Source organism: Mauremys mutica, chromosome 9 (assembly GCF_020497125.1).
Source record: "Mauremys mutica isolate MM-2020 ecotype Southern chromosome 9, ASM2049712v1, whole genome shotgun sequence".
Classification (NCBI taxonomy): Eukaryota; Metazoa; Chordata; order Testudines; family Geoemydidae; genus Mauremys; species Mauremys mutica.
In genome coordinates, this window is record NC_059080.1 from 21,526,528 (window position 1) to 21,549,073 (window position 22,546).

General features: G+C 46.0%; 1 protein-coding gene across 8 annotated transcripts in view; it reads right to left on the reverse strand.

Moving 5' to 3' along the window:
* Positions 1 to 22,546, reverse strand: part of ARHGEF9 (Cdc42 guanine nucleotide exchange factor 9) — a 306,568-nt gene that overhangs the window by 73,316 nt on the left and 210,706 nt on the right. For all 8 annotated transcript variants that reach the window (XM_045031342.1, XM_045031346.1, XM_045031341.1 and 5 more), the window contains one exon: positions 14,661 to 14,840. In XM_045031342.1, coding sequence (XP_044887277.1) covers positions 14,661 to 14,840 — 180 coding nt within the window. The remainder of the gene's footprint in view (positions 1 to 14,660; positions 14,841 to 22,546) is intronic.

Below are 22,546 nucleotides of genomic sequence, written 5' to 3' on the forward strand. Positions count from 1 at the left end.
CATTGTCCAAGCTGAGAGAAAGGCACAAAGTAAATAAAAAGCATAAAGAGTGAAGATAAAATTTATTTTTTTATTATTCTTTCCATTTTAATAATCTAAATATTTATGGGTAAGGAATTTTGTTTCCAATGTATGATTTTTAAATTGACTGTCCCTTTAAATTGCCAAAGGGAAAAAAATGCCACAACCTTTTTTTCTGGATTTTTTTCTGTTTTTCTAACTGATGATTACATTGTGCTAAACAACATCTCTTTTATCACAGCTCCAGTGTTTTGTCTTCCTACAGTGAGCTTTAAAGGTCAAGGATCTGGAGATTTTAGAGAATATCCACCTCTTTGTGAGCACTTCTAATGATATAGTAAACACAAAAGAATAAAAATGTTCTTTTCAACAATAAGGGAAAAATTATCCTTCCTGCTATACATGCCAGATGTCTCAATCCCGGAGTAGGCAGTAGAGATCTTCCTCAGGGATAAGAGATCACAGGAACACAAGAGAATCGTGCTGTGGAGAAGTGAACCACAACACAGAGCTCCACATGGTAGATAAGAGAACTGAAATATGCAATAGAAAGCCTCACTTTTCCCCATGTATGCAGTACAGTTACTTTTTGCACTTAATCTGGGCTGTGACAACTGACTGGTCATTTTCATTTTTGTTTCCAGTGACTTTGAATTTCTAATTCTCAGGCACTAGGTTTCCAAAGTGATGCTAGTGGTCCAAATGCCCGGAGAGACAGACAGACAAATGTTGGGTAGTTCAGATTGCTGAAAAAAAATGTTTACAATAAAATAAATAAATAAATATGTAATCCCAGTTTTAGTTACTGTTTTAAAACGATTAAAGAATTCTGTGTATTATAAGGGTTTTTTACCCACTTAAATAAATTGTGAGACTAAAGCAATATTGACAGGCCCACCTTTTTAACAAATGCTAGTAATACTTTCCACTTATATACAACTTGATCCTGTGCCCATTGAAATCAATGGCAACACTCCCATGGATTTCAGCAAGAGCAGGATTGAGCCCATAGTGAGCTGTATCTGCGAATCATAAAGCACTTTGCAAACACGAATAAAATTAACCCTCTCACTCTGAGGGAGGCACTATGGTCTAACAGAAAAGGCACTGGACCATGACTCTCAGGAAAAGACCTAATGGGCGACCTTGGGCAAGTCGCTTCATCTCTGTGCTTCTCTTTCCCCATCTGTAAAAAGGGGATCATGGCACTCACCTCCCTTGTAAAGCGCTTTGAGAAAAGCTAGGTATTATAACAGATAGGAATCATTATTATTACGAGGCAAGCGCAGTAGCTCAACCCCCTGTTATATTGTCTGTGTCTGCCTGCATAGAGACATACAGAGGAGTAAGAACACCTCTTTTACCCCTGTGTGGGCTACCCAGACGTTGAGTAAATTACAATGCACCTCTCTAGTCCCTGACAGCACTGGGTCAGGGCATTGTCCCTCGGCACAGTGTCTCAGAGGCACAACACCTCCCGGGGCTTTGTCTGGGAGGATGCACTCTGCACACCACCTCTTGCCTAAAGACACAATCTAGCCCAGTGTTGTTATACCCACTTTACATATGAGGATACTGAAGCAAAGACCACATGCCTGGTGATCCTGGCCAATCCAGAAATAGAATTCAGGTGTCTTGACTATTCTAATCATCCTATCAACCACATCCTCTCAGCGATGTCCCCGCCCCAATACTGCAGATTTCCCTAGCGTTGCCTTGTGACACTGTAGTTATTGGTGCACTTCGGGACGACTGAGGCACCTGGGGAGCTTGGCAGTCTAGAAAGTGAAGTGAAAACAAAAGCACTCCCTCTCTCCCTCAAAACAACACCTCTGTTCTTTTGTTATATAAGAAACCATCCACTGACTACTAATGCTTTGTACCTGTCCCCAAGACAATAGAGCTGAGAGTCAGTTTAATGTCTTGTGTGATGGAGCAGAAAGGAAACACAGTGAATACGTCTGTCAGTTCCTGTTTTTTATGTTCTAGTGCATGCAAGGTGGGCCGGGGGAGTATGGATGCAGAATCGTGGTCCACTTTCATCGCAATAATGAGTCCGGCAGTGGCAATGGTTATTGCAAAGGGCAAATGTGGCATTTGCCTGGCAGAATCCATCAGCAAGCCCCATGGTAGGAAGCAGTGTAAGTCCAAGACATAACTGGGCAGTAATTAACAAAGAGGAGCCAAATGCTAGCGTAGAGAGGTGCTAGATACCCTGATCCCCTATTACTAATCTCCACTCCCTCCCCATGCCCTAGCGGGGGATTCCCTCTGAGGCAGCTTTCATTTCCATAGGAGATCTCTGCCACAGTGGAGGCTGCTGAAAAGATGGACTTGAATCATTCCATCTCCTGGTAAACGTGGCCATGCCCTGTTTCCCATCCCTCACCACCCACTTTTCGGGCTGTGTAGGGCTCCTAGCCGAGAGAAATTTCCTTGGCCAAGGGCATTTTGCAGGATTTCTGCCAAGTGGACAGAACTGGAACATTGGGTTGGCGCCCTTTGTTCCCTCTGCCTGGGTGCCTGACCCACTGGATGGAGCTCGAGCAGAAGATGCAGAACTCTCATACACAGAGCCTGCTTCCCAGCACCTAAGAAAAACTGCCCTTGAATGGAGTCTGCAGGGACAATGGATAGCCAGTCACATAGCATGGTTCTTCCCAGTGGGGCTATTCCTCCAGCAATGTGAACAGTGCATCCCCCTGTGTAAGGGCTCTGTGTAAGAGTGGAGGGAGCAGTGTTGCACATACACAAGCAGAGTAATGTGTTACACTGAAAAATAAACCACCATGTCCTGCTTCTGAGTAACTCTGACATGATGGGGTAGGCTTTCAAAGTGTTCTCTGGGGGCTGTTTTAGCTACATTGATCACACTGATTGGGGTGCTTTAAAGACCATGGGTTCATGCTTGGAATAGAAACCGGGCTAAAATTCTAGAACAAAGAATTGCACTGGTGCTCTGCTGGGAGACAAAATCCTAGTGATGGGATCATCACTATTCAAACCCAAATAGACCTTCAAAATCAAACAGGGCAAATGTTTATATTAAACCCTCTGCTCATGCCAGCTAAAGTTCTAAGTGTCTCCTCATCCTACCCTATTCCCATCATTAAAGTGTTTCTTGCAGGTCAACAAATTCAGACTAGCAAAGTCTCCATACCAGATTGGGACCTCACTGTTGTCAATCTCATGGTGCTATTGCAAGTCTTGCAACAGTGGATGTTTTTTTCTTAAAGCACCAGCTCCTGGAGTCAGGTGATCATGTGAGACTCTCAGGTGTCATTCAAAAACAAAAAAAGAGAAGTTTTTGGTCCTTGTGGTTGTAGAGAAAAGTGTGAAAGCATGAACCCCAAAGGCTCAGAATCCAAAAGGCAAATAAGAACCCAACATTTATTATTTTTAAAACTTTCATGATGTGTAAGTCAATCTTGTGTTTTTGGAGGCCTAAGTCATGGTGTTTGAATGCTTGGAATTCACAGTATGGGGACCCTTGTGAGGACAGGTTTTTACATCAGCTGTCTGCTATTTTTCATTGGGTTTCCTATATAAAAAAGGCAAAACATGTATTTTTAGTCTAGCTGAGTTCTACTTTGGATTGAGGAAAAACAACAAAGAAAAAATGAAGGTAAAGTCTCCAGACTAGAGAAAGCGGAATGTGTCCTTCACTTTAGTATGATGCAGCCTGAACTGCTTAAGAACACAGCAGGCAGCGAATTTCCTTCCATTTAAAGGTGCAAGACACAGAAAACAAACATAACTCATAGTTACCAGCACATAGCCTACAGCACATACTCTACATTTCATGCCTCTGCTTCAAAAAAAGAGGCCATCTCTCATAGTACTTAGACATTTCTGTTTCTGATCTTAATCTCTGAACATTTTTGCACCTTGAGAACATTTGATCAACATTTTATTGGGTTTGGTTTTGTTTTGTTCTAGGTTTCCAATGGAACAAGAATTCAGAAGTATCAGGAAACTCTGCTAGTCTTTTCTCACAAGAACTTCAGCCTAGTTTTGCTAACCCTAAAGGTTTAGACCTTCTGGGGAAGCATTCTACTTTCTGAGTGTTTATCTGACTTGATCCAAACTTTACAGATCTCCTATGTTCACTTGGCACTGCATAAAACCAGCCTTCCCTTGCTGGCTAACCTTGATCCCTCTACAGAGTGGTTAGCAATTCTGGTAAGAGTAGTTCTTTAAGAGAGAAAGGATCATTCTATGGTCTGGCTTGGAACTCGGGAGATCTGAGTTGGATTCAAAGCTCTGCCACATAGTTCCCATGTGTCCTTGGGTTAATCACAGTCTCTCTGAGCTTCTGGTTCCCCAGCTGTAAAATAATCCTTCCTACCATGGGGGTGGCTTACGAATGTTTTTGAAGTGTTCAGGTGCTATGGCAAAGGGGCCCATAGAGAAGCTTATACATAAACTGAATGTAGACTATAGCTTTGGGAATTCAATTGCCTTTGTATGAACCCTGATTTCCTCCTGTACCTTCTCGCCTGGAGGCTATTGCTGAGAAGTAGCTGTGCTGCGTTCGGGCTGTGGAGGGTTACACACAGTTGCTTTGCCAAAGTGAACCACTTTCGCTGTTTTGAGTTAAAACTCACTTTATTATTGAATGCAGGGGGTCATGAAATGTTACCCTGTGGGTCTGAGTAAAGGGCAGCAGAACTGTACTTAGCATGCCCTGATTAAAGGGATCGCCCTGAAGGGAACCTCATTTGTTAAGCAAGGCGTATGGACGCCAAATGCCAGTGAAAAATCAGAGTGGGTGGGGACAGGTGTTCCTAGCTGGTGATGTGGACTCTGTTTAGAGAGTCCTAGACACCATTTGACACCCTCCTCCAGTGTGTAAAGACGGAGCTGACCAGACTCTGAGAGCCCTTGTCTCTGTTCACTGATTACTAGAGCTGAAATCACGGAGGAGCAGGTCTAGGGACTAAGCCTTAGTCCTGGTGTGGTGACAATTTTGCAGTGAGACAACTCAGAGGCTGTCCTAGCAGAGAGATTCCCCACTCCCCAGTGAAACCATTAACTGGGCTGAGTGGTGGAACCTCAGAAGGCGGCAACACAGAGGCGGCAGACAGGGAGCAGCGAGAAGAGTGGCAGAGCGGAGCGGCAGCAAAGGTAACAGCGACAGAGGTGGCAGTTGGTGGCAGAGATAACAGCGGCAGCAGGCGGCCAGCAGCAGCAGAGTGCAGCGGCTCTGGCGGAGGCGGAGGCAGAGAGAGCAGCCGCAGTGAGCCAGCTGCAGACACGGTGACAAGTTGTGAGCAGCAGCAGCACTGGAGGCATTGCTTGAAGCCCCCACCTCCTTTCAGGGGTGGGAGGTGAAGCCACACGAACACATCTCTGAACTCTGGGTCTTTGCTGACCATGGACAGCCAGCTGGGAGTGGGATGCAGCAGAGGGAAAAGGAGCTCCACAAGATGGGAAACTGAGGCAAAGGACACTGCCCATCATACTGGGGGGTGGGTTTACTTATGGCTTATATGCTTTTGTGTCACTGTTGCAGTGTTTTCCCAAATTAATGCTGAGTTCCCGTTCCCTTTTAGTACAAGTTTTCTTTTATTATACGTGGACTCAGCCCTGGAACGTGGGTGGGGGCTCGAGTTGGTTCTCTTTTGTATTGTTAAGAGGAACCTCTAGATCTTGAACCTGGGCCTTGTTGCTGCCAGCGCCACCTGGGGTTACATCCCTGTAGCAGCACTGGACCCAAATCATTTGGTTACAAAGGCTATGGCAGTTTTTAATGCGGATTTAGGGGCATAAACTGCAAACACTTTAGTGCTCTCCTTTTTCCAGCTTCATCTGAGATTTCCATTCTTCCTTAGCCCCAGTTCACTGCAGCCACCAGGCCCTGGGTTTGAGGGCCTTTCACTCAAACAAGGAGATCTGGATACAATTGTGTGGACTGCCTGCCATCACTCCCACACAGCGTGCTCTTAGGAGGTCTCTCCAGACTCCCATCCTCTGTCATCCTAGGGAATTTGGGCCAATGGCCAGCAGAGCCGCCCAGAGGATTCAGGGGGCCAGGGGCAAAGCGGGGGAGCTGCGGCGCTTGTACTCACCCAGCGGTGGTCCGGGTCTTTGGTGGCATTTCAGCGGCGGGGGGGCCCTTCAGTCGCTCCGCGTCTTCGGCAACACTGAAGGGCCCCCCCACCGCCGAAATGCCGCCGAAGACCCGGACCGCCACCGGGCCAGGGCTTGTGGGGCCCCCGTGGGGCCCGGGGCCTGGGGCAAATTGCCCCACTTGCCCCCCTCCCCCTCCCCAGGGCCGGCTCCAGAGCCCAGCGGGGCAAGCACCCGCCTGGGGCGGCCCTTTCCCGGGGGGGCGGCAGGCTGGGCCGGCGGACCTGCCGCAGTCATGCCTGCGGGAGGTCCACCGGAGCCCCGGGAGCAGCGGACCTGCCGCAGGCATGACTGCGGAGGGGACGCTCGGCCGGCGGCTCGGCTGGACCTCCTGCAGGCATGCCTGCGGCAGCTCAACCGGAGCCGCCGGACCAGCGAACCGCCCGCAGCTGCGGGAGGTCCAGCCGAGCCGCGCGACCAGCGGACCCTCCGCAGTCATGCCCGCAGGAGGTCCGCTGCTCCCGCGGCTCAGGGGCGCCTCCCGGGCATGACTGCTTGGGGCGGCCGAATTTGTAGAGCCGCCCCTGCCCCTCCCCCACCCCAGGCAGCCCTGATGGCCAGGATCAGGAATAAGCCTGGATCACCAGCCTGGACTGCTATACCCTGCGCTATTTGTCCTATGAACAGAGGTGCAAATATGTCTGGTACGGCGTACCAGCAAGAGCCAGTACGCCGTGCCGGACCGCAGCGGCTTCTGCGGCGGGGATTTAAAGGGCTCTGGGCTGCCCGCGCTGGGGCCGGGATTTAAAGGGCTCAGAGCTCCCTGCCGCTGCGGGCAGCCCAGAGCCCTTGAAATCCCGCCCGCGGCTCCAGTGGCCGGGCTGGGGCCGGGATTTAAAGGGCTCGAGGCTCCCCGCAGCAGCAGGAGCTCCAGGCCCTTTAAATCCTGGCCCCAGCCTGGCAAAGCTTTGGGTTCCCTGCGGCGGCCGGAGCCCTGGGCCCTTTAATTTGCCCCTGAACCCCGGGGAGCTCCCAGCCACCTCTTCAGCTGGGAGCCACTGGTTGATTTAAAGGCCCTGGGGCTCCCAGCCACAGCCAGCATCCCAGGGCCTTTAAATCCTTGAGAGGCCTCGCCTCTTCCACTTGAGGCCACGCCTCTTCCAGATGAGGCCACGCCCCCTCAGGACTCCAGCAGTACCTGTAAGTCCTGTAAGTTACTTTCACCCCGCCTATGAAAAAATAGCAGCAGAAGCCCGGATACTCATCAGCAACCCTATAATAACAAACCAGCGTGCAGTGCTTTCATAAACAACCCCCCACTAGGAAAACAACAAGCAAAGCACTTGCCCTAAAGAAATAAGTCAGTGAGCACCACACCATTGTTTTAAAGGTACCCCAGTAAATTTCAGCTACAGACCAATTTCAAACACTTCCAGTTAAAAAAAAATGTAAAAGAATCAGAAGAAAAACTACGGAGAAAATTCAAGATGCATAAAATCTAACATTAGGGAAATTTCACACTGAAAGGCCACCTACACATACAAAACTATAGTGATGTATGCCTTATGTTAAGCCTAGTTCAAAATGCAATCCTCATTATGGAGTCATGACAAGTACTTGCAGAATTATATAACTTGCAGAAGCTCTGTCCTTCACAAATTTAAAAGAGCAAGAAATTCACAAAAACTGATGCTAAATACAAATTTCAGCTTAAGATCGTAAGTTTGAGTCAAGGAAAGCTGATTGTTTCGTTGTGCTGGTTAATATTACATGCGAGTCATATAAAACCTATTTTAATGTGACTTATTAATTTGAAACTATTCCCAAATTGTGCATAAAATAACCAAATGGCATAGTTCCAACATTTGCTGACATGTAATTATTATATATTTCACCTAAAGCATATGCTCTATAGAAAGGGCACTTTACCTGAATGCACACTAAAGGCTGATCGTCTCAGAACAGTTAGAGTGCATGATAAAACAAATGTATGATCAGCCATCTGGATTATTAATTACCTTCCATTAGAGATTTGCAATGGCAGAAATAACAGATAATATGTCATCTTGGATTCTAACTCACAATTAAGTAATATGATGGATTAATGATGCAAGCAGGTCCTTTCAAAGAGTTGTTGCCATTTCACTGAACCACCACTCACCAGTGACCCGACAATAACTACCAATGTGAGTGGCCCAGCCTTTACTAAAAACTGTGTTTAACCAGCTAGTGTCTCAGCTCAGTGCTCAATGGCAACACAGCAATCACAAGCCATTGTCTGATATTCCCGTGACCCTACATAAATAAACTGCTGTATGCAGTCCCAAGACTAAGAGCTACAGCTTACAATGCTCTTAACTCACCAAATGTATATTGGGCTGCAGGTATGAACTCTATTCCTCATGCTAAAAGCTTGTGGTTAGCCAATGTCATGACCATTTTGTCTGTGTGTTTGCAGCCACACATGATATATTGCTACGTGTACTCCAGCAGTGCCAAGAGCCCCCAATCAAGGCGCTGGTGAGACCAATAACTAAGTCTCTCCACAGACGCTGCACTCTGTAGAAGAGGGTACCTAGCTATACCTTACTCAAGGCAGAGGACTCCCTACAGAAACAAACAACGTACTTTCCTCATCCTATCCAGTATAAATCACTGGGCCAGCAAGATGCTGTTTGGGAAGAAGCCATTGATGGTACAGGCAGGGCTGAAGTAACAGTCCTTTCGCTCCTGTAGTTTCCCTTTCCCCTGGGTATGAAAGGGGAGGTGAGAATACTGTGTGGCAAGGCAGCTGGTAGGGCTGCAGGTAGGTATCTGCACCCTCGCCCCGCTCCCAGCAGGGGCATCGTATTTCCAAAATGAGAACTGGAGACACTGGGCCGGGGTGTCACAGCACAGTGCTTTGCTGTGGTGGGAGGGGGAAGAAAGAGAAGCATCTTTTCCCCGTTTCCCCCTTCAGGAGGAAAAACTGGGACACTTGATAGTGAAGGGCAGGGTGCAAGAAAGCAGCTCCCACTGGCCGAGGATCGCTGCTCCGGGCCAATGGGAGCTGCTGGAAGCAGCAGCCAGTAAATCCCTCAGCCTGCACCGCTTCTAGCAGCTCCCATTGGCCTGGAGCAGCGAACCGCGGCCAGTGGGAGCCGCAATCGGCCGGACCTGCGGATGGAGCAGGTAAACACACCAGCCCAGTCCGCCGGGGGCTTTCCCTACACAAGCAGCGACCCCTGTTTGAGAAACCCTGATGTTACACTTTCAGCAGGTGAGTACTGCTTTGATGCCATTCCCCTTTCTCTGGCCTCTGAAACCTCACCCAGGTATCACAGAGGCTGGTGCTAAATTAATGCTAATTAAATAATAAAAGCCTGGAGGTTGGTTGGCTATCCCACCAAGATGCCCACACACAACAGGGCTCAGCCCTAAAAATAATGCAGGATGAGAAAGCCAGCTAGACATGGCCCTTGGAATGATGTGTGTGCAATAGAGAGGAGAAACACAACACTCAGTAATGAACGTTAAACACTCCTACCAAATAGAGCATATGAGCTGTTAAGCACTTAGACAAGACATTGGTTTAGTACCGCTCTAAAAACAGTACTTTAAAAGCCTGCGAAGCTTTATCTAGCACTTCCTCGCCACCAGAAAGGAAGTAATGTGAGGCAAAGGTAGCGTGTCAGCAAGTACGTCAGCCTAGAACTGCAACAGTCAGGGAAACGTTGAGAATGACACGAAGGAACAAAGGTTATCAGTGCACCTTCCCCCCTACACACCAAAACCACAGTGAAATGACCAGATAGAATCTGCACACGACCCTACTTCAATGCTTCGAGGGAAGCGCTACCTTCCACCTCCAGGTCCCTGACATGTAGGGAGAGGTGGTAAATCCTTCTTGACCCTTCTTTGCTAATTAGTTTAACCTCATGAAAATGAGCAAGAATCACTGCTGTTCAGGTGCTGGGAAATACATCCCAGTGACTCATCCTGGCAACCCACAGAATTAAGGCCAAGTGCATTCAACTGCAGTGCATGAGCTGTTTGTCTCTAGGCTGAGGTTCATGGTGATACGCATTAGGGTTTTCTCCGCTTTGAAATTTGCTTCCATGGGAAATGGCTAAGCCCAAACCTGGCCATGTTTAGTTTATCTCTTTTTGGAGTGCTTGAGTCCTGTCTGGGCTCAGTGTGGCACGTTACAGAGAGCCACATCTGGATGTGGAGTTTGCGGGTTTGGTTTGGACCCACTTCTGTTCGGAGGAACCCAACTGTGTGGTGATCATCAGCTCTGCAGTTCCTGGGCCTTTGTAGAGTCGACATTATTCTATATTAGAAACCTTTTGAGTTCACAAATGTGATTCTGGACCATCACATGGGGAACCATTCACAGAGCATGATATGAATGCAGCAAAAAGCCAAATAGCACATATACAATTCTGGCAATGTTATAGCAGAAGCAACACCTCTATAGAAAAGAGGGAAGAGCCACCAATGGCAGACAGTGTCACAGCTATAAACCCATGGACTCCTTTAGTAAAATTCTGGCCACTTTTCCAAACTTAACTCCCACCCTGTCAGATCCCGGTCAGCTCATGTGATGTTCACTTGACAGTGTGCAGCTAAATACAGGGATGACATTTGCACCCTGACAGATCAGTTCTGTACTGTTTCCTGGAATATTCACTTGACAGCATGCAGTTAACTACCAGGTAGATATTTCAATTGGACCCAAACCAAGCTCTCTATCTACCCTTCAATCTGAAGAACTGTGGAGCCCTCATCTGCTTCTCTAAGATTAAAGAGCTTTCAATAGCCTCATTTCTCCATGAGTGAGTGGCAGAACAGGATGGTTTCCTATAGCAAATCATCCACCATGGTTCACCATGCCACATGCCCTCCTCTCCTTTGCTTCCTCTCAGACCCCGGCAACTCCCTGTTCCCAACATCTATCATTGTGCTCTCTCAAACTTCACAACCTCTCCCTGTCCTTCCTTCCAATCTCCCTCCCTCCTTTCAGGTTAACCACAAGTCACAATCAGAGAACCTAAGATAAAGGCAGGTTTTGTACATACAAACAGGTATACATGCTAATCCTGCAGATGCAGTTTACAAGTTCCAGGTATTTGTGTGCATAAACCCTTCACAGTTATGTACATAAACATAGAGCAGAAGGTGCAAATTAATCTGTAGGTCAGAATTATTCCCTTTGCACTTGCAAATGTGAATTTTTCCTACAGTCAGACTTTGTGGGTGCCAAATGCCAGGCAAAAAGCTGTTCACATGGTTTGACTGGAGGTAGGAAGTATCTGAATTCTGCCCAGAAATAAGATTTTTCCAGCTCAGTTTTGCAACTAGCAGAGATTCAGATGGTTCTGATAAGGATCTAAACCTCAGGGTGCTTATTTATAAAGCAATTCCCAAACACAAGGTTCACCTGCCACCAATTGCCTCACCGTATCTATCTGTGAAATTCCTTCATTCTAAAACAACATTTCCACAGGACAGTTCCCAGTCTGTGTTTTGAGTTCTCTAATGCACCTGGTCTGCAGTAATATGATCTGGGATTGTATCTGTCTCACTGCTTTTTGATCCTCTGCAGGACTCTATTGCTTTGTTTCCTTCTATCATTATTTAATGGCATAAAAGACAGTGCAAATATTTGCCATGTAAATCAAAACAGAACAACTCTAGCCAGCCCATGGAGCTTGGTGCAGTCATATACATAAAGTAGGGGCTTGTACACACTACCACTTATGTAGGTAAAACTTATGTCACTTGGGTGTGAATAAGCCGCCCCCCTGAGCAACGTAAGTTACACCGAGCTTCTCCTGCCGACATAGCTACCACCTCTTGCAGAGGTGGTTTTATTATGCCACGGGGGGAGCTCTCTCCTGTTGGCATAGAGCGTCTTCACCAGATGCGCTACAGTGGTGCAGCTACAGAGGTGCAACTGCACCACTTAAGCGCTTCTAGTGTAGACTAGCTCTGGGACTCAAAATAAAGAGAGGAACACACACAGTCCTCTTGACGCAATAAAGCAATGAGTTTAATATAAAGTACACAGTATAGAAAGAAGATGGCAGGGAAAGAACAGCTCAAATCTCCCCTGATTAGTTTCTCGATGAATCCCTGAAGGAGCATGCAGACTGACTCCCAAATCCTCACGAATTTTTACAGTGCAGTGCTTGGCCTGCAAGCTAATGAGGGGCTACAGCCACTGCCTCTGAAGACCACCAAAGCTATAGCAGCCATCTGGTGAGAATCACACCTGAGGGTTTTCTTGGTCAGTAAAAAGAGAAAAATGGAATTTGAAGAATAGACATGAAGAGGCAAGAAAGGTTTGTGGCAACCGCAGACAATGGAGAAGAGGAGAACATGAGAGCTCAAATGGCAGTTGTTCTTGCAGTTGATAAACCAGGACAGAGTGGCTTGGTTTGTGGTATCTTGCAGGTTTGTGGTACTGCGTGGAAAAAAGGTCACTGCTTTATAGATGTAAGTATTTGAATTTCCCTTTCAGCTGCCCATGCAGAACTTGGGCTGCACCATAGCAGACCTCCATTTGCAATTTTTTGAAATGCCTAGTATACATTGTAAAGTATTAATTGGCATAGTTGTGGCAGCAGTATGGATTCTGCCTTCTCTTATGCCTTGTCAAGTGTCCATCATTCAGTCCCAGGGAGTGACTCTGAGCTCAAGCCCAGCTGAGTACGTATCTCACAGATGGAGGATTTGATCCTGCTCCCAGTGAAATTAATGGGTGACCTGATTTCAGTGCAGGCAAGAGCAGGCCAAGAGGCTGTGACATTAAACAACACAGGTGAGGAACTCACACGTAAAGGCCAACGCTTCCCTCGGCACAAGAATGCTCCCTGAACTACTGTTAATGCATCTTTTGAAGCCTCCGTGTATCAAGGCTTTGGATTCATTTAACTGATCTCCTTTGTCTTTATTGTCTTCTAAAATCAACTTCATACCCTTTGAATAGCTATGGGCTAGGGGAATTGTTGAGAGGCTACTGACCCAAATGATTAAATAGTATAGGACCTACATTAAGTGGTTTTGTTTATTTGTGTTAAAAAAAAGAGTATGGTCATGGGTGGTGGGGCTGTTTATGAAACCTATTACAACCTGACATGACAACAGCACTGGTTTAGTGAATGAGAATAGGCAAGTGAAACTGACCAGGCTATTTTCACTCTTTACTGAGTGGAATTACAAAAAAAAATTGGATTTTAAAACTTTGGCCTTTGTAACCCCAGGTTGTCTCATCAACACAGACAGGGAATTTTTCACAAATGGGATCATTATCTGACAAGGCTCAGTCTTGCTCCCCTATAAATACATTTTCAAATCTCCTTTTGACCTCAGTGGGGGCAAGGTGGGGCCCACCGTATTCCATTAAACAAAATGAAGGCAGGAGGGTTAGTTAGCCTGGTGGTCTAATCATCATGCTTTGCATTACCACACAGGTGACCCACATCTGAGATCCTGTCCCTTGTCTCTTAATCTCAGGTCTGGCCAGAGCTAAGAAAGGATCAAGAGCAACATGCTGAAGTCTCACAGTGGCAAGGGTGTGTGTGGGAGGTAAGCGGAGAGTAGGGCTGGTTTTCTATATACCATTAAGGAGCACTGGTTCATGGGTTTTATCCAGGCTCCCTTGGCCAGAAGGGTCATTGCCAAATAATGGCACCTCAAAGGCTAAAGAACGTTGTAAACATGGGAGAAATGTGAGGAGTCGTCTTGATCATGCAGGAACCCCCAGAAAAGGAGCTGGGGGAGGAGTGGAGGTGGAAAATGGTGACTTAAGCAGAGAAATAAAACAAAGCAGCATCACTGCTGGATACTGCCTGGGCCTCATCATATATTGAATATAAAACAGCCTTCCCTCCCACCAGCACCGAGCTTGTCAAATTGATTGAAACGTTAAAAGGAAAGCATCATCTTTAAATGATTTTACAAGAGAAAAGAAATCCTCATTTTTGCACCACATCCTCTAGGCTTCAAAGGAATAAAATCTATGATCCTGCCTATCCCTCCACCACCAGAGTAAAGAAAGAAAGCACGAGAAGAAAAAGGACACAGTTAACATCTGGCTCTTGATTCTCTGATGAAGAACTGAGAGATCCCTATTAAAATGGCAAGAGCTGACAGTAGCTAGGAAGGTTTCCTATTGTGCCTTTGTTCTTTGAAGACAAAAAATAATAATAAAGCTCTGATGTCATTCCTACCTATGAAAGGCTTTGCTTTGTTAGGGTGGGGTGGTGGGGCACCCCTAGGGCTGGGTGGATACAGCAAAAATCTGCTTCAGTATAAAACCAAAGATAATGGAAAATGGTCCATGTCCCTTGCAAAGACGACTGCTTGTGTCTGCTATGGGGAGGTTATGGAGAAAGGCCGCACAGTTGGGATATACACATGCAACATCAGTGATACAAATACTGGAGCTTGAGCCCACATCTACTGCACAACCATATCTCCCACTGAAGCCAGTGGGAGTTTTAAATGCAAAATTGGCCCCATGTTTCATAGGTGACAGCAACAGTCCAGTGCAGTGAGATAAGGAAGGGAGAGCCACTCACCCTTACGAAGCTGGCGGGAAACCATCCTTCTTCATCGTCAATCTGACCCCACCACCAGTCCTTGTTGGAAGCATCCAGGACCTTGATAACGTCTCCTGCTTTAAACGCCAACTCCCGGTTGGCCATGGTGACGTGATCCCATACTGCCTCAGCACTTACAATAGAACCACCACTGATCAGCTTTAAAAACAAAACAAGAGACTGTCAGCAAACACTCTGTCCGGGGACCCAAACACATTCACATACACAATGTAAAAACAAAACACGCAGCTAGAATACCACCCCCCATTTACTATCATTGTCATTGACACCCCCATTTTTACTAATAATACATTATTCAAACCCTGCTATGACTTAAATAGATAGAATATCCCATTTCTTAGTTGCTAAGGTCCTGACACTGAGAGATGCTAAAGGGAACAGTGTTTGCTGGGGCTCAGAATTTCTCAGGATCAGGCCCTACACGAGTAACAAGCAAAGACCTCACCCTACCTCTAAGCCACACCTATGCACACACATGCTTTTCAAGAAACTAGGCTTTCATGTATGCTTTAGTTAGCACAGTATATTTCTGGGTGTTCCTAATTATGGCATCTTGGCAAGGAATTTTAGCAACAGGACAGTCTTTTATATTTTGCTTGGCAAAGTGGTATATTCCCATCTTGATGTGGCTGAGATTTTGCAGACAATTCCAACTAATGGATGACCATGTTGGAAATCTTCGATTTACAGAGCAAGTACAGCATAGGCATTTGGCAGAGCAAAATTTCCCAGCCCCACCCTACTGATTTGTCTCAAACCAGAGCTGGAGGGAAGAACAGACTCAATAGCCCATCCAACCCTTGGTCAGTTTGCTGAGAGTGCCAATTTAGTGCTGACTGTGCTGGTAGGTTTCATGATGCAAACACCTGTCCACTAGAAACTAGACGGAGGCCCCCTGAATTCATCTCCCCCAGGCCACAATGAACACGGAACACTCAATCTCTTTTGAGTTAGGCTATATTCATATCAGTGACCTAGAGGTGAAAGGTTCTGTTTTCCATTAACAGTTTTCTGAGCCATCTAATTCTCCACAACCCCCTGATTAGCATGGAATGAGTCATGTCAACCCTCCTCCTTGCATGTCTAAATGAGAACAATCCAACCGTAACTGAGATCACCCATTGCTTTTCACAAGGATGCTCACAGTTTTAAACAGGAGAATAAATTGTGCTTATGCTTTGTTCAGTGAACAAACTGTACACTGAGCGACAAGACTGGATGGGTATACATAGCCTGGTGACCATGCCAGGAAGGGACAGCTTTACATGTGCTAGTTGCACAGCTTTTCTCGGATCACCTCCTCAAACCCTGCTCTTTAATTGTGTAGCTTGAGAAGTATTAGATGTGGTTGATACGGGCTCAGTTCCAAATCAGTATTTCATCTCGGGAAGCAAGAGACCCAACTCTGCAGCCATTAGGAACTTTCCACATGGCAAGAACTTAACAGCCACAGATGTCCACTCAATTTAGGTTAACAATGCAAGACACACAAAAGAAAACAACCCATCATGGAGGCTACATGAAAGCAGAGGCCCTGCGAACTGTCAGAGGATTCTGACTCCTCTTCTAGAAGTTCAGCCAATAAAGAAATGTCTGATCAAAAATTTGCCTGCATAGAAGGAACTTGCAGTAAATCTTTAACCACTATTGCCAGGGGCGGCTCTATGTATTTTGCTGCCCAAGCAAGGCAGTCAGGTGGCTTTCGGCGGTGCACCTGAGGGAGGTCCGCTGGTAACGCGGATTTGGCGGCATGCCTGCGAGAGCTCTGCCGGTCCCATGCTTTCCGCATACCCGCCGCCGAATTGCTGCGGAAATCGCGGGACTGGCGGACCTCCTGCAGGCATGCCGCCGAAGGCAGCCTGACTGCCACCCTCATGGCAACCGGCAGGCTTCCCTCCGCAGCTTGCCACCCCAGGCACGCGCTTGGTGTGCTGGTGCCTGGAGCCGCCCCTGACTATTGCACAGGTTCTGAGTGTATAAGAAGACAGATCCTCATGAATAGATTTGCAGGACTTGTTTTACCCCATTCCTTGAGCTGACATTCCTCTAAGAAGTCAAGCTTCATAAGTTTGCGAAGAATACTGGTGGACTTTCAACTCTTCAGTTACCAGAATCAGTTGTGCATAGAAAACAAAATCTAGCTCAAGTTGATACTTAATGCTTTTCATCGTCAAAGCACACTACAAGTACAGAGTATTCTCCCCATCAACAGTAGGTAAAGTAAGATTAGTTACACCCATTTTACAAATGAGTAAACTGAGGGAGTGGAGTCACATGACATCCCCAAGGCCACAGAAGGAGTCCGTTTCAGAGACAGGATCTGAACTCAGGAGTCCCTGGCTCCATGTCCTATGCCCAGGCCCTTTGACTGCACCTCTGCCTTTTTCATAAAGACAGTAGGTTGCTTATATTTGCAAGTTTTCCCAGTGATATTGTCAGGTTCCAACATTTTCCAAAGAACATCCAGATTTGGTGGACCAGTAGCCCTAAAGACATTAAGTACTTGCTAACAAAAGTGACCATTTACTTGTCCTCAAGTCCAGAGACAAGTGAAGAAAAAATATTCTTTCTACAAATTTCTGTTTTACAGCCCTTTCTAGAACTCCCTGGAAATTCATCAAAAACAAACTCCTTACAATCGCACACTGCAGACAGAGAATGCACTAGGGCTCAGCTTGATAAGGGGACCTATTTAACAAGAAGCCCTTAATGGGACTAGCACTGAACCTAACCTACCCAAGTAGAAGGCACCTTGATGTGTATTTAACTTCCATACAGATGTCATAGCTTGGGCATTTGGTGCACAGTTCCTTCTGCAAGGAACAGGTCGAACTGAACTTAATGGGAGTTAAAGGCACTTCATACCGCACAGGAGGTGCTCAGCATATTAGAACACTGGGCTCTGAATTAGCATTCTGGTAGTTAGGCAAGAATTAGTCTGGAAAAATGATGCAGGTTCTGATGACCAACCCATGGGTCTAGCCTCTTTACAACACCCTTATTACAGGACATGCTTTGGAGAAGCTTCTGAGATGGGTACAGCCGGTCAAATAATGGTCAAATCATTTATTTAAGGAAAATATAAAGAAATTCATCAATTACTCAATGAATGTTTTTAAACATTATTTGCAAAACTGGAATGCTGGGCTGATAATTCAACCAACCTATTTGCAAATAATGTATTGGATAAATTGTGCAATGTGTTTCAAACAAACAATTTGCCCAGCTCTGGAGAGGCGATAGGTTCTACTACAGGACTTCCTTATAACAACCCTTGGCATTTTTCTAACACAACAGAAGATCCCCAAGGCCCTCACAAACATGAATCAGTTAGGTCTCCAATAAGCTCTATGATAAATCAAGAAGGAGAATTAGCTTTCTTTGTAGATGGGAAAACCAAGGCACAGAGAAGTTTAAGTGACGTGACCTATGTCACACAACAAGTTAGTGCTAGAGCTCGGAATGGAATCTAGATCTCCTAACTACCAACTCCATGGTTTAGCCACATCCCATTTTTATGTACGTTTGTTGTTTCCATTAAATTTTTCATGTCTAATTAATTGTGGATAGTCTCTCTTCAGGACACACTACACAGACAGTGTTGTATATTTTAATTCATAGTTGTATTGTGTATTAACACCTTAAGAGAAGTAAAACCTACCAGTTTGTAATGTGGCTAATTACCATATTGAATACTAGTTTTCAAGATGATCCAGGAACAGGGCTCTTGCACAAAGGGCTTAATCCCCTTCACCACCACCCCGCCTCCCTCTACCTCTCCACATATGCTATTCCTGGGCACTGAATCCACACACAAAAATATTCCTTAGACCAAACTTCAGAGTGATTTTATTTTAGATTTGCTACTGTACTGGCAGGATACAGTAACCCACACAATTCAAATCCTAAGAACTGCGCCATGGTCAGCGATGGTAGGTGACTGACTCTCTGCTGGCCAGGTAAGGAAGGCTGTTTGCCGGACATTTCCCTTCCTTAATCACTGTGAGCATGTGAAGGATCCTTTCGCTAGATGTCAGAGCCCAAATGACTCTGAAAGGCATTTGTTGATACACGAGGAGTAAAGAAAGCCTAAATTCCTTCACTTTCACTCTTCAGTGCCACAGGATGGAAAAAAGGCCCCATGTCGCTTTACCAGGGCTTCCTTCCTGTCCTCATTGTGAGACATAAGCAAAGGAATGGAGATTCCAGTTGACGAAATCCAGTGAGGGCGGCTGTGCCTTCTAGAACACAAATAAGATGTGATCTAAAACAAAAAAGAGTGAGGCAAGTTGGCAGGATTCAGGCTCCAGCCATCACATATGTTGCACCCATTGAAAAAAATGCCACAACCTAGAAGCAAAAGTCTAATTCTCTCTCTGGCTCACTTTGTGAGACATTGGGCTGTACCTGTAAGGCAGCCTGACTAGTACAAGGCAGGGTTATAGAGATGGGGCTTGACATCTGCAGCCACAACAACAGACAATGAACTAGAGACAGGTTAGAACCAAATCCTATAAAATCTAGGGAAATTCAGATCAAGAGCCAAATACACCAGAAAGCTCCAATCTCTATAGTGAGCTGAATCAAAACCTGATTTGGACATGCCTAACCCATAAGGCATTTCAAACCCATACTAACTTTCTGGCTCATTCCCATCTCTACATGGACACCTTAGGTCTTCAATTCAGTCATCACTCATGACAGTAGAGATGACCTACTAGTCAGTATAAAAGCACCAACCCAGATATTATAATGATGGCTGTGATATAAATAGCTGGATAAAAATAGACAAAGAGGTAGCACCTTGGCCAAAAATGCAAACCAAATCCATCAAAACCGTTCTGAAGTTCAAAACCTGAAATGAGCTTTCTCTCTTCCTAATCCAACATGCATCTCACATCCTGGCTTCAACATACTTGAAACCACATGAGCAAGGCTGTTCTCATGTGGCACATCAAACCAAGCCAATGGTAGGAAGTACCAAAAGTCTCATGAGAAAGCTTGATCTCACCAGATTTTCAGCCCAAGAAGGGTTGGATGAATTTGCAATGGCAACTGAACTTTGAGATTTTTTTTTAAACCTGTTTTTCCAATTGGAGATGGAGCTTGAATAAAACTTTGGACCTGAATAGGTGCTCGGGAAATGGAATCTGGACTCGTATGTTATGGCACAAGCCTAATTCTTCCCCCAGCTTCTTAAAGTTCACTCATCACTACACAAACAATATCAGTGTGCAACAGAGACAAACTATGGAGGTAGGTACTTTTCCAGCTAGGAAAACACAGCAGATGATAATTTGCTTTTGTTTCTGAGGCATAATGAATTCTGCATGCACTTGTAGACCAAAGTCTTAGGTCCCATTAAAACCAGTTATACTTGTCAGCTACTTGTGTTGAACTGAAGAGCCCAAAAGCACAGAAGCCACTTGGTGTAAATGACTTCTTCCTCTGAGTGATCTCTCTGTGCAATAACAGCAGAAGGCAAAGGCCTTGAGCAGAATTAATTTCTTACTAGTATCCATTTCTTATTAGAAGCTTTGAGTTTAATTTTTACTGTTTAATTTTTGCTATGCTTCAGGGCATAAATTAACCACTAGCTGCCTGGAGTTGGGAAACAACTTCCCCTGTGACCAGGTTATAGGTTCTCAGATACCACAGAGGGACTCAGATATCATGGTATTGGGCATGGTATAAGAATCTGACTAGAACAGAATGATTGTCCATTTCAGGGCTCATTCCACCTTCCTGTCAAGCAATTGGTATTGGCTACTGCCAGAAACGGAATTTTGGATTAGATAAACCACTGGTTTGATCCAGTTCCTATGTGACATTTTCGGAAAGGAAAGGAAAGGAAAGGAAAGGAAAGGAAGGAAGCTCCCCTACTAAAATCCACAACTGACCGTTTCTGGAAAACATACTAACAACACTTGGTGTCTCCACAATATCATTATAATAATATTCTGCAGCTTGTATAGTACCTTTCATTGCAGGATCCCAACACACTGTCTAAACACATAGTAATTCAGAATGGCAGTACTCCTCTGTGATAAGTGAGAACTGTTATACCCATTTCACTGATGGGGAACTGACTCCGCATAAAGAAGTTAACAATTTCCCCAAGGACACACGAAGTCAGTGGCTGAGCTGCGAACAGAAGCCAAGAACCATGTTATGGAGTTTCCGGGCGATGCTCTGGAACTGCTCCCCACAAAGCCAGTTAGGACTTTGGGGAGCCTCCTCTCCCTTGGAGCAGACTGTTTTTAGGGCAAGAAGCTTACACGGCTTTACCTTTTTGGGTCTGACCTTGGAGCGTTTAGTATTCTTTACCCCTCCGTGCGCTTCCCACAGCGAGTTCACCCAGGTGGGGCCCTGGGGAAGCCAGAGGGTTCTGCACACACCCCCACTTTGCAATTAGACGCGACTTTTAGCCAGCTAGTAAAACAGAGGTTTATTAGATGACAGGAACACGGTTTAAAACAGAGTTTGTAGGTACAGAGAATGGGACCCCTCAGCCAGGTCCATTCTGGGGCCCAGTGAGCCAGACAGCCCCGTCTGCCCTCACTTCCCGTCTCCAGCCAGCTCCAAACTGAAACCCCCTCCAGCTGCTCCTTCTTTGCTGAGTTCCTTTCCCGTGACAGGAGGTCACCTGACCTCTTTGTTTTTTCCACACCTTTAGCATTCCCTTGCAGGGGGGAAGGGCCCGTGCCATTAGCTGCCAGGAGACAGAGTGTCGGCCAGAAACTGAGGCATCCACACACTATTCAGAGGAAACATTAAGAACAGTCCCACTTCGTCACAAACCCTGACTCCCAACTCCAGACGAAACTGTCTCACCTTACGGCTCAACGCTGGGGCCTCATGTACTGAGGACTTACTGTTACTTTTACATAGACTAAGAAACAGAAAAACCCTCTCAGATCCCATCTGGACCATCTCCCAGTGATCAGTTCGGGACTGTTTCCTATGGGACATTTTCTAGCATTTTGTCCAATCTGTCCCAAGCAAGTAATGGGGCTTTCCCTCACTTCACTGGGGGAATCTTATGCCCAGTCTTATTGATCCCATCCTGAGGCTGCTTTTCCTGATATTCAGCCTACTTTGCGTGGCATTACTTTTTATCCCGTTCCCCCAGATTGAGAGTAAACCTGCGAACAAATGACCAAACTGGTGAATGGGAGATCAAGTGAGCGAGCTAGGGAGCGAATGAGCAGGTGAGGAAGTGTAAGTGCAAAGAGCCACCTGCGGTCCAGCTCCTATTACTTTAGGCCACCATCTAACTCTCAGAGAGGTCAATGGGAGCCCAATGACTTTAGACTGAGGGTCTCTGATGCATGGATCACACACAATGAATGCAAATGTAGATGGGGAACTCTGCTAGATGGTTAAACCCCCTGCGGTCTCTGGGCGCCTGCTGATAGAAAAGACGGGTTGCATAGGTGAATGAGTGTTGTTGTTACTGTTAACCAGTCCAAACAATGCCTTTTCACTGGGGTTGCCCACAACTCTCACTGACTTAACAGGAGTTCAGTGCCATGCACCATTAGGCCCACTCTGCATCAGTTATTATTATTTGTATTGCAATAGAACCTCGAACTCTTCAATCACGATCACATCCCCACAGTGCTAGCTGCTGTACCAACACACAGTGAGAGACAGTTCCTGTCCCAGGGAACTTTCAGTCTAAATAGACAAGACAGATCACGGGTGCAAGGGGAAGCAGAGGAAGAGAGGGGTGGAGGGCCTAGGTCATAATACAGCAGATTGGTGGCTGAGCCAGGAGTAGAACCCACATCTCTTGAGTGCCCTATCAACTGGACCACACTGCCTCTCACTGCTCTTCCTCC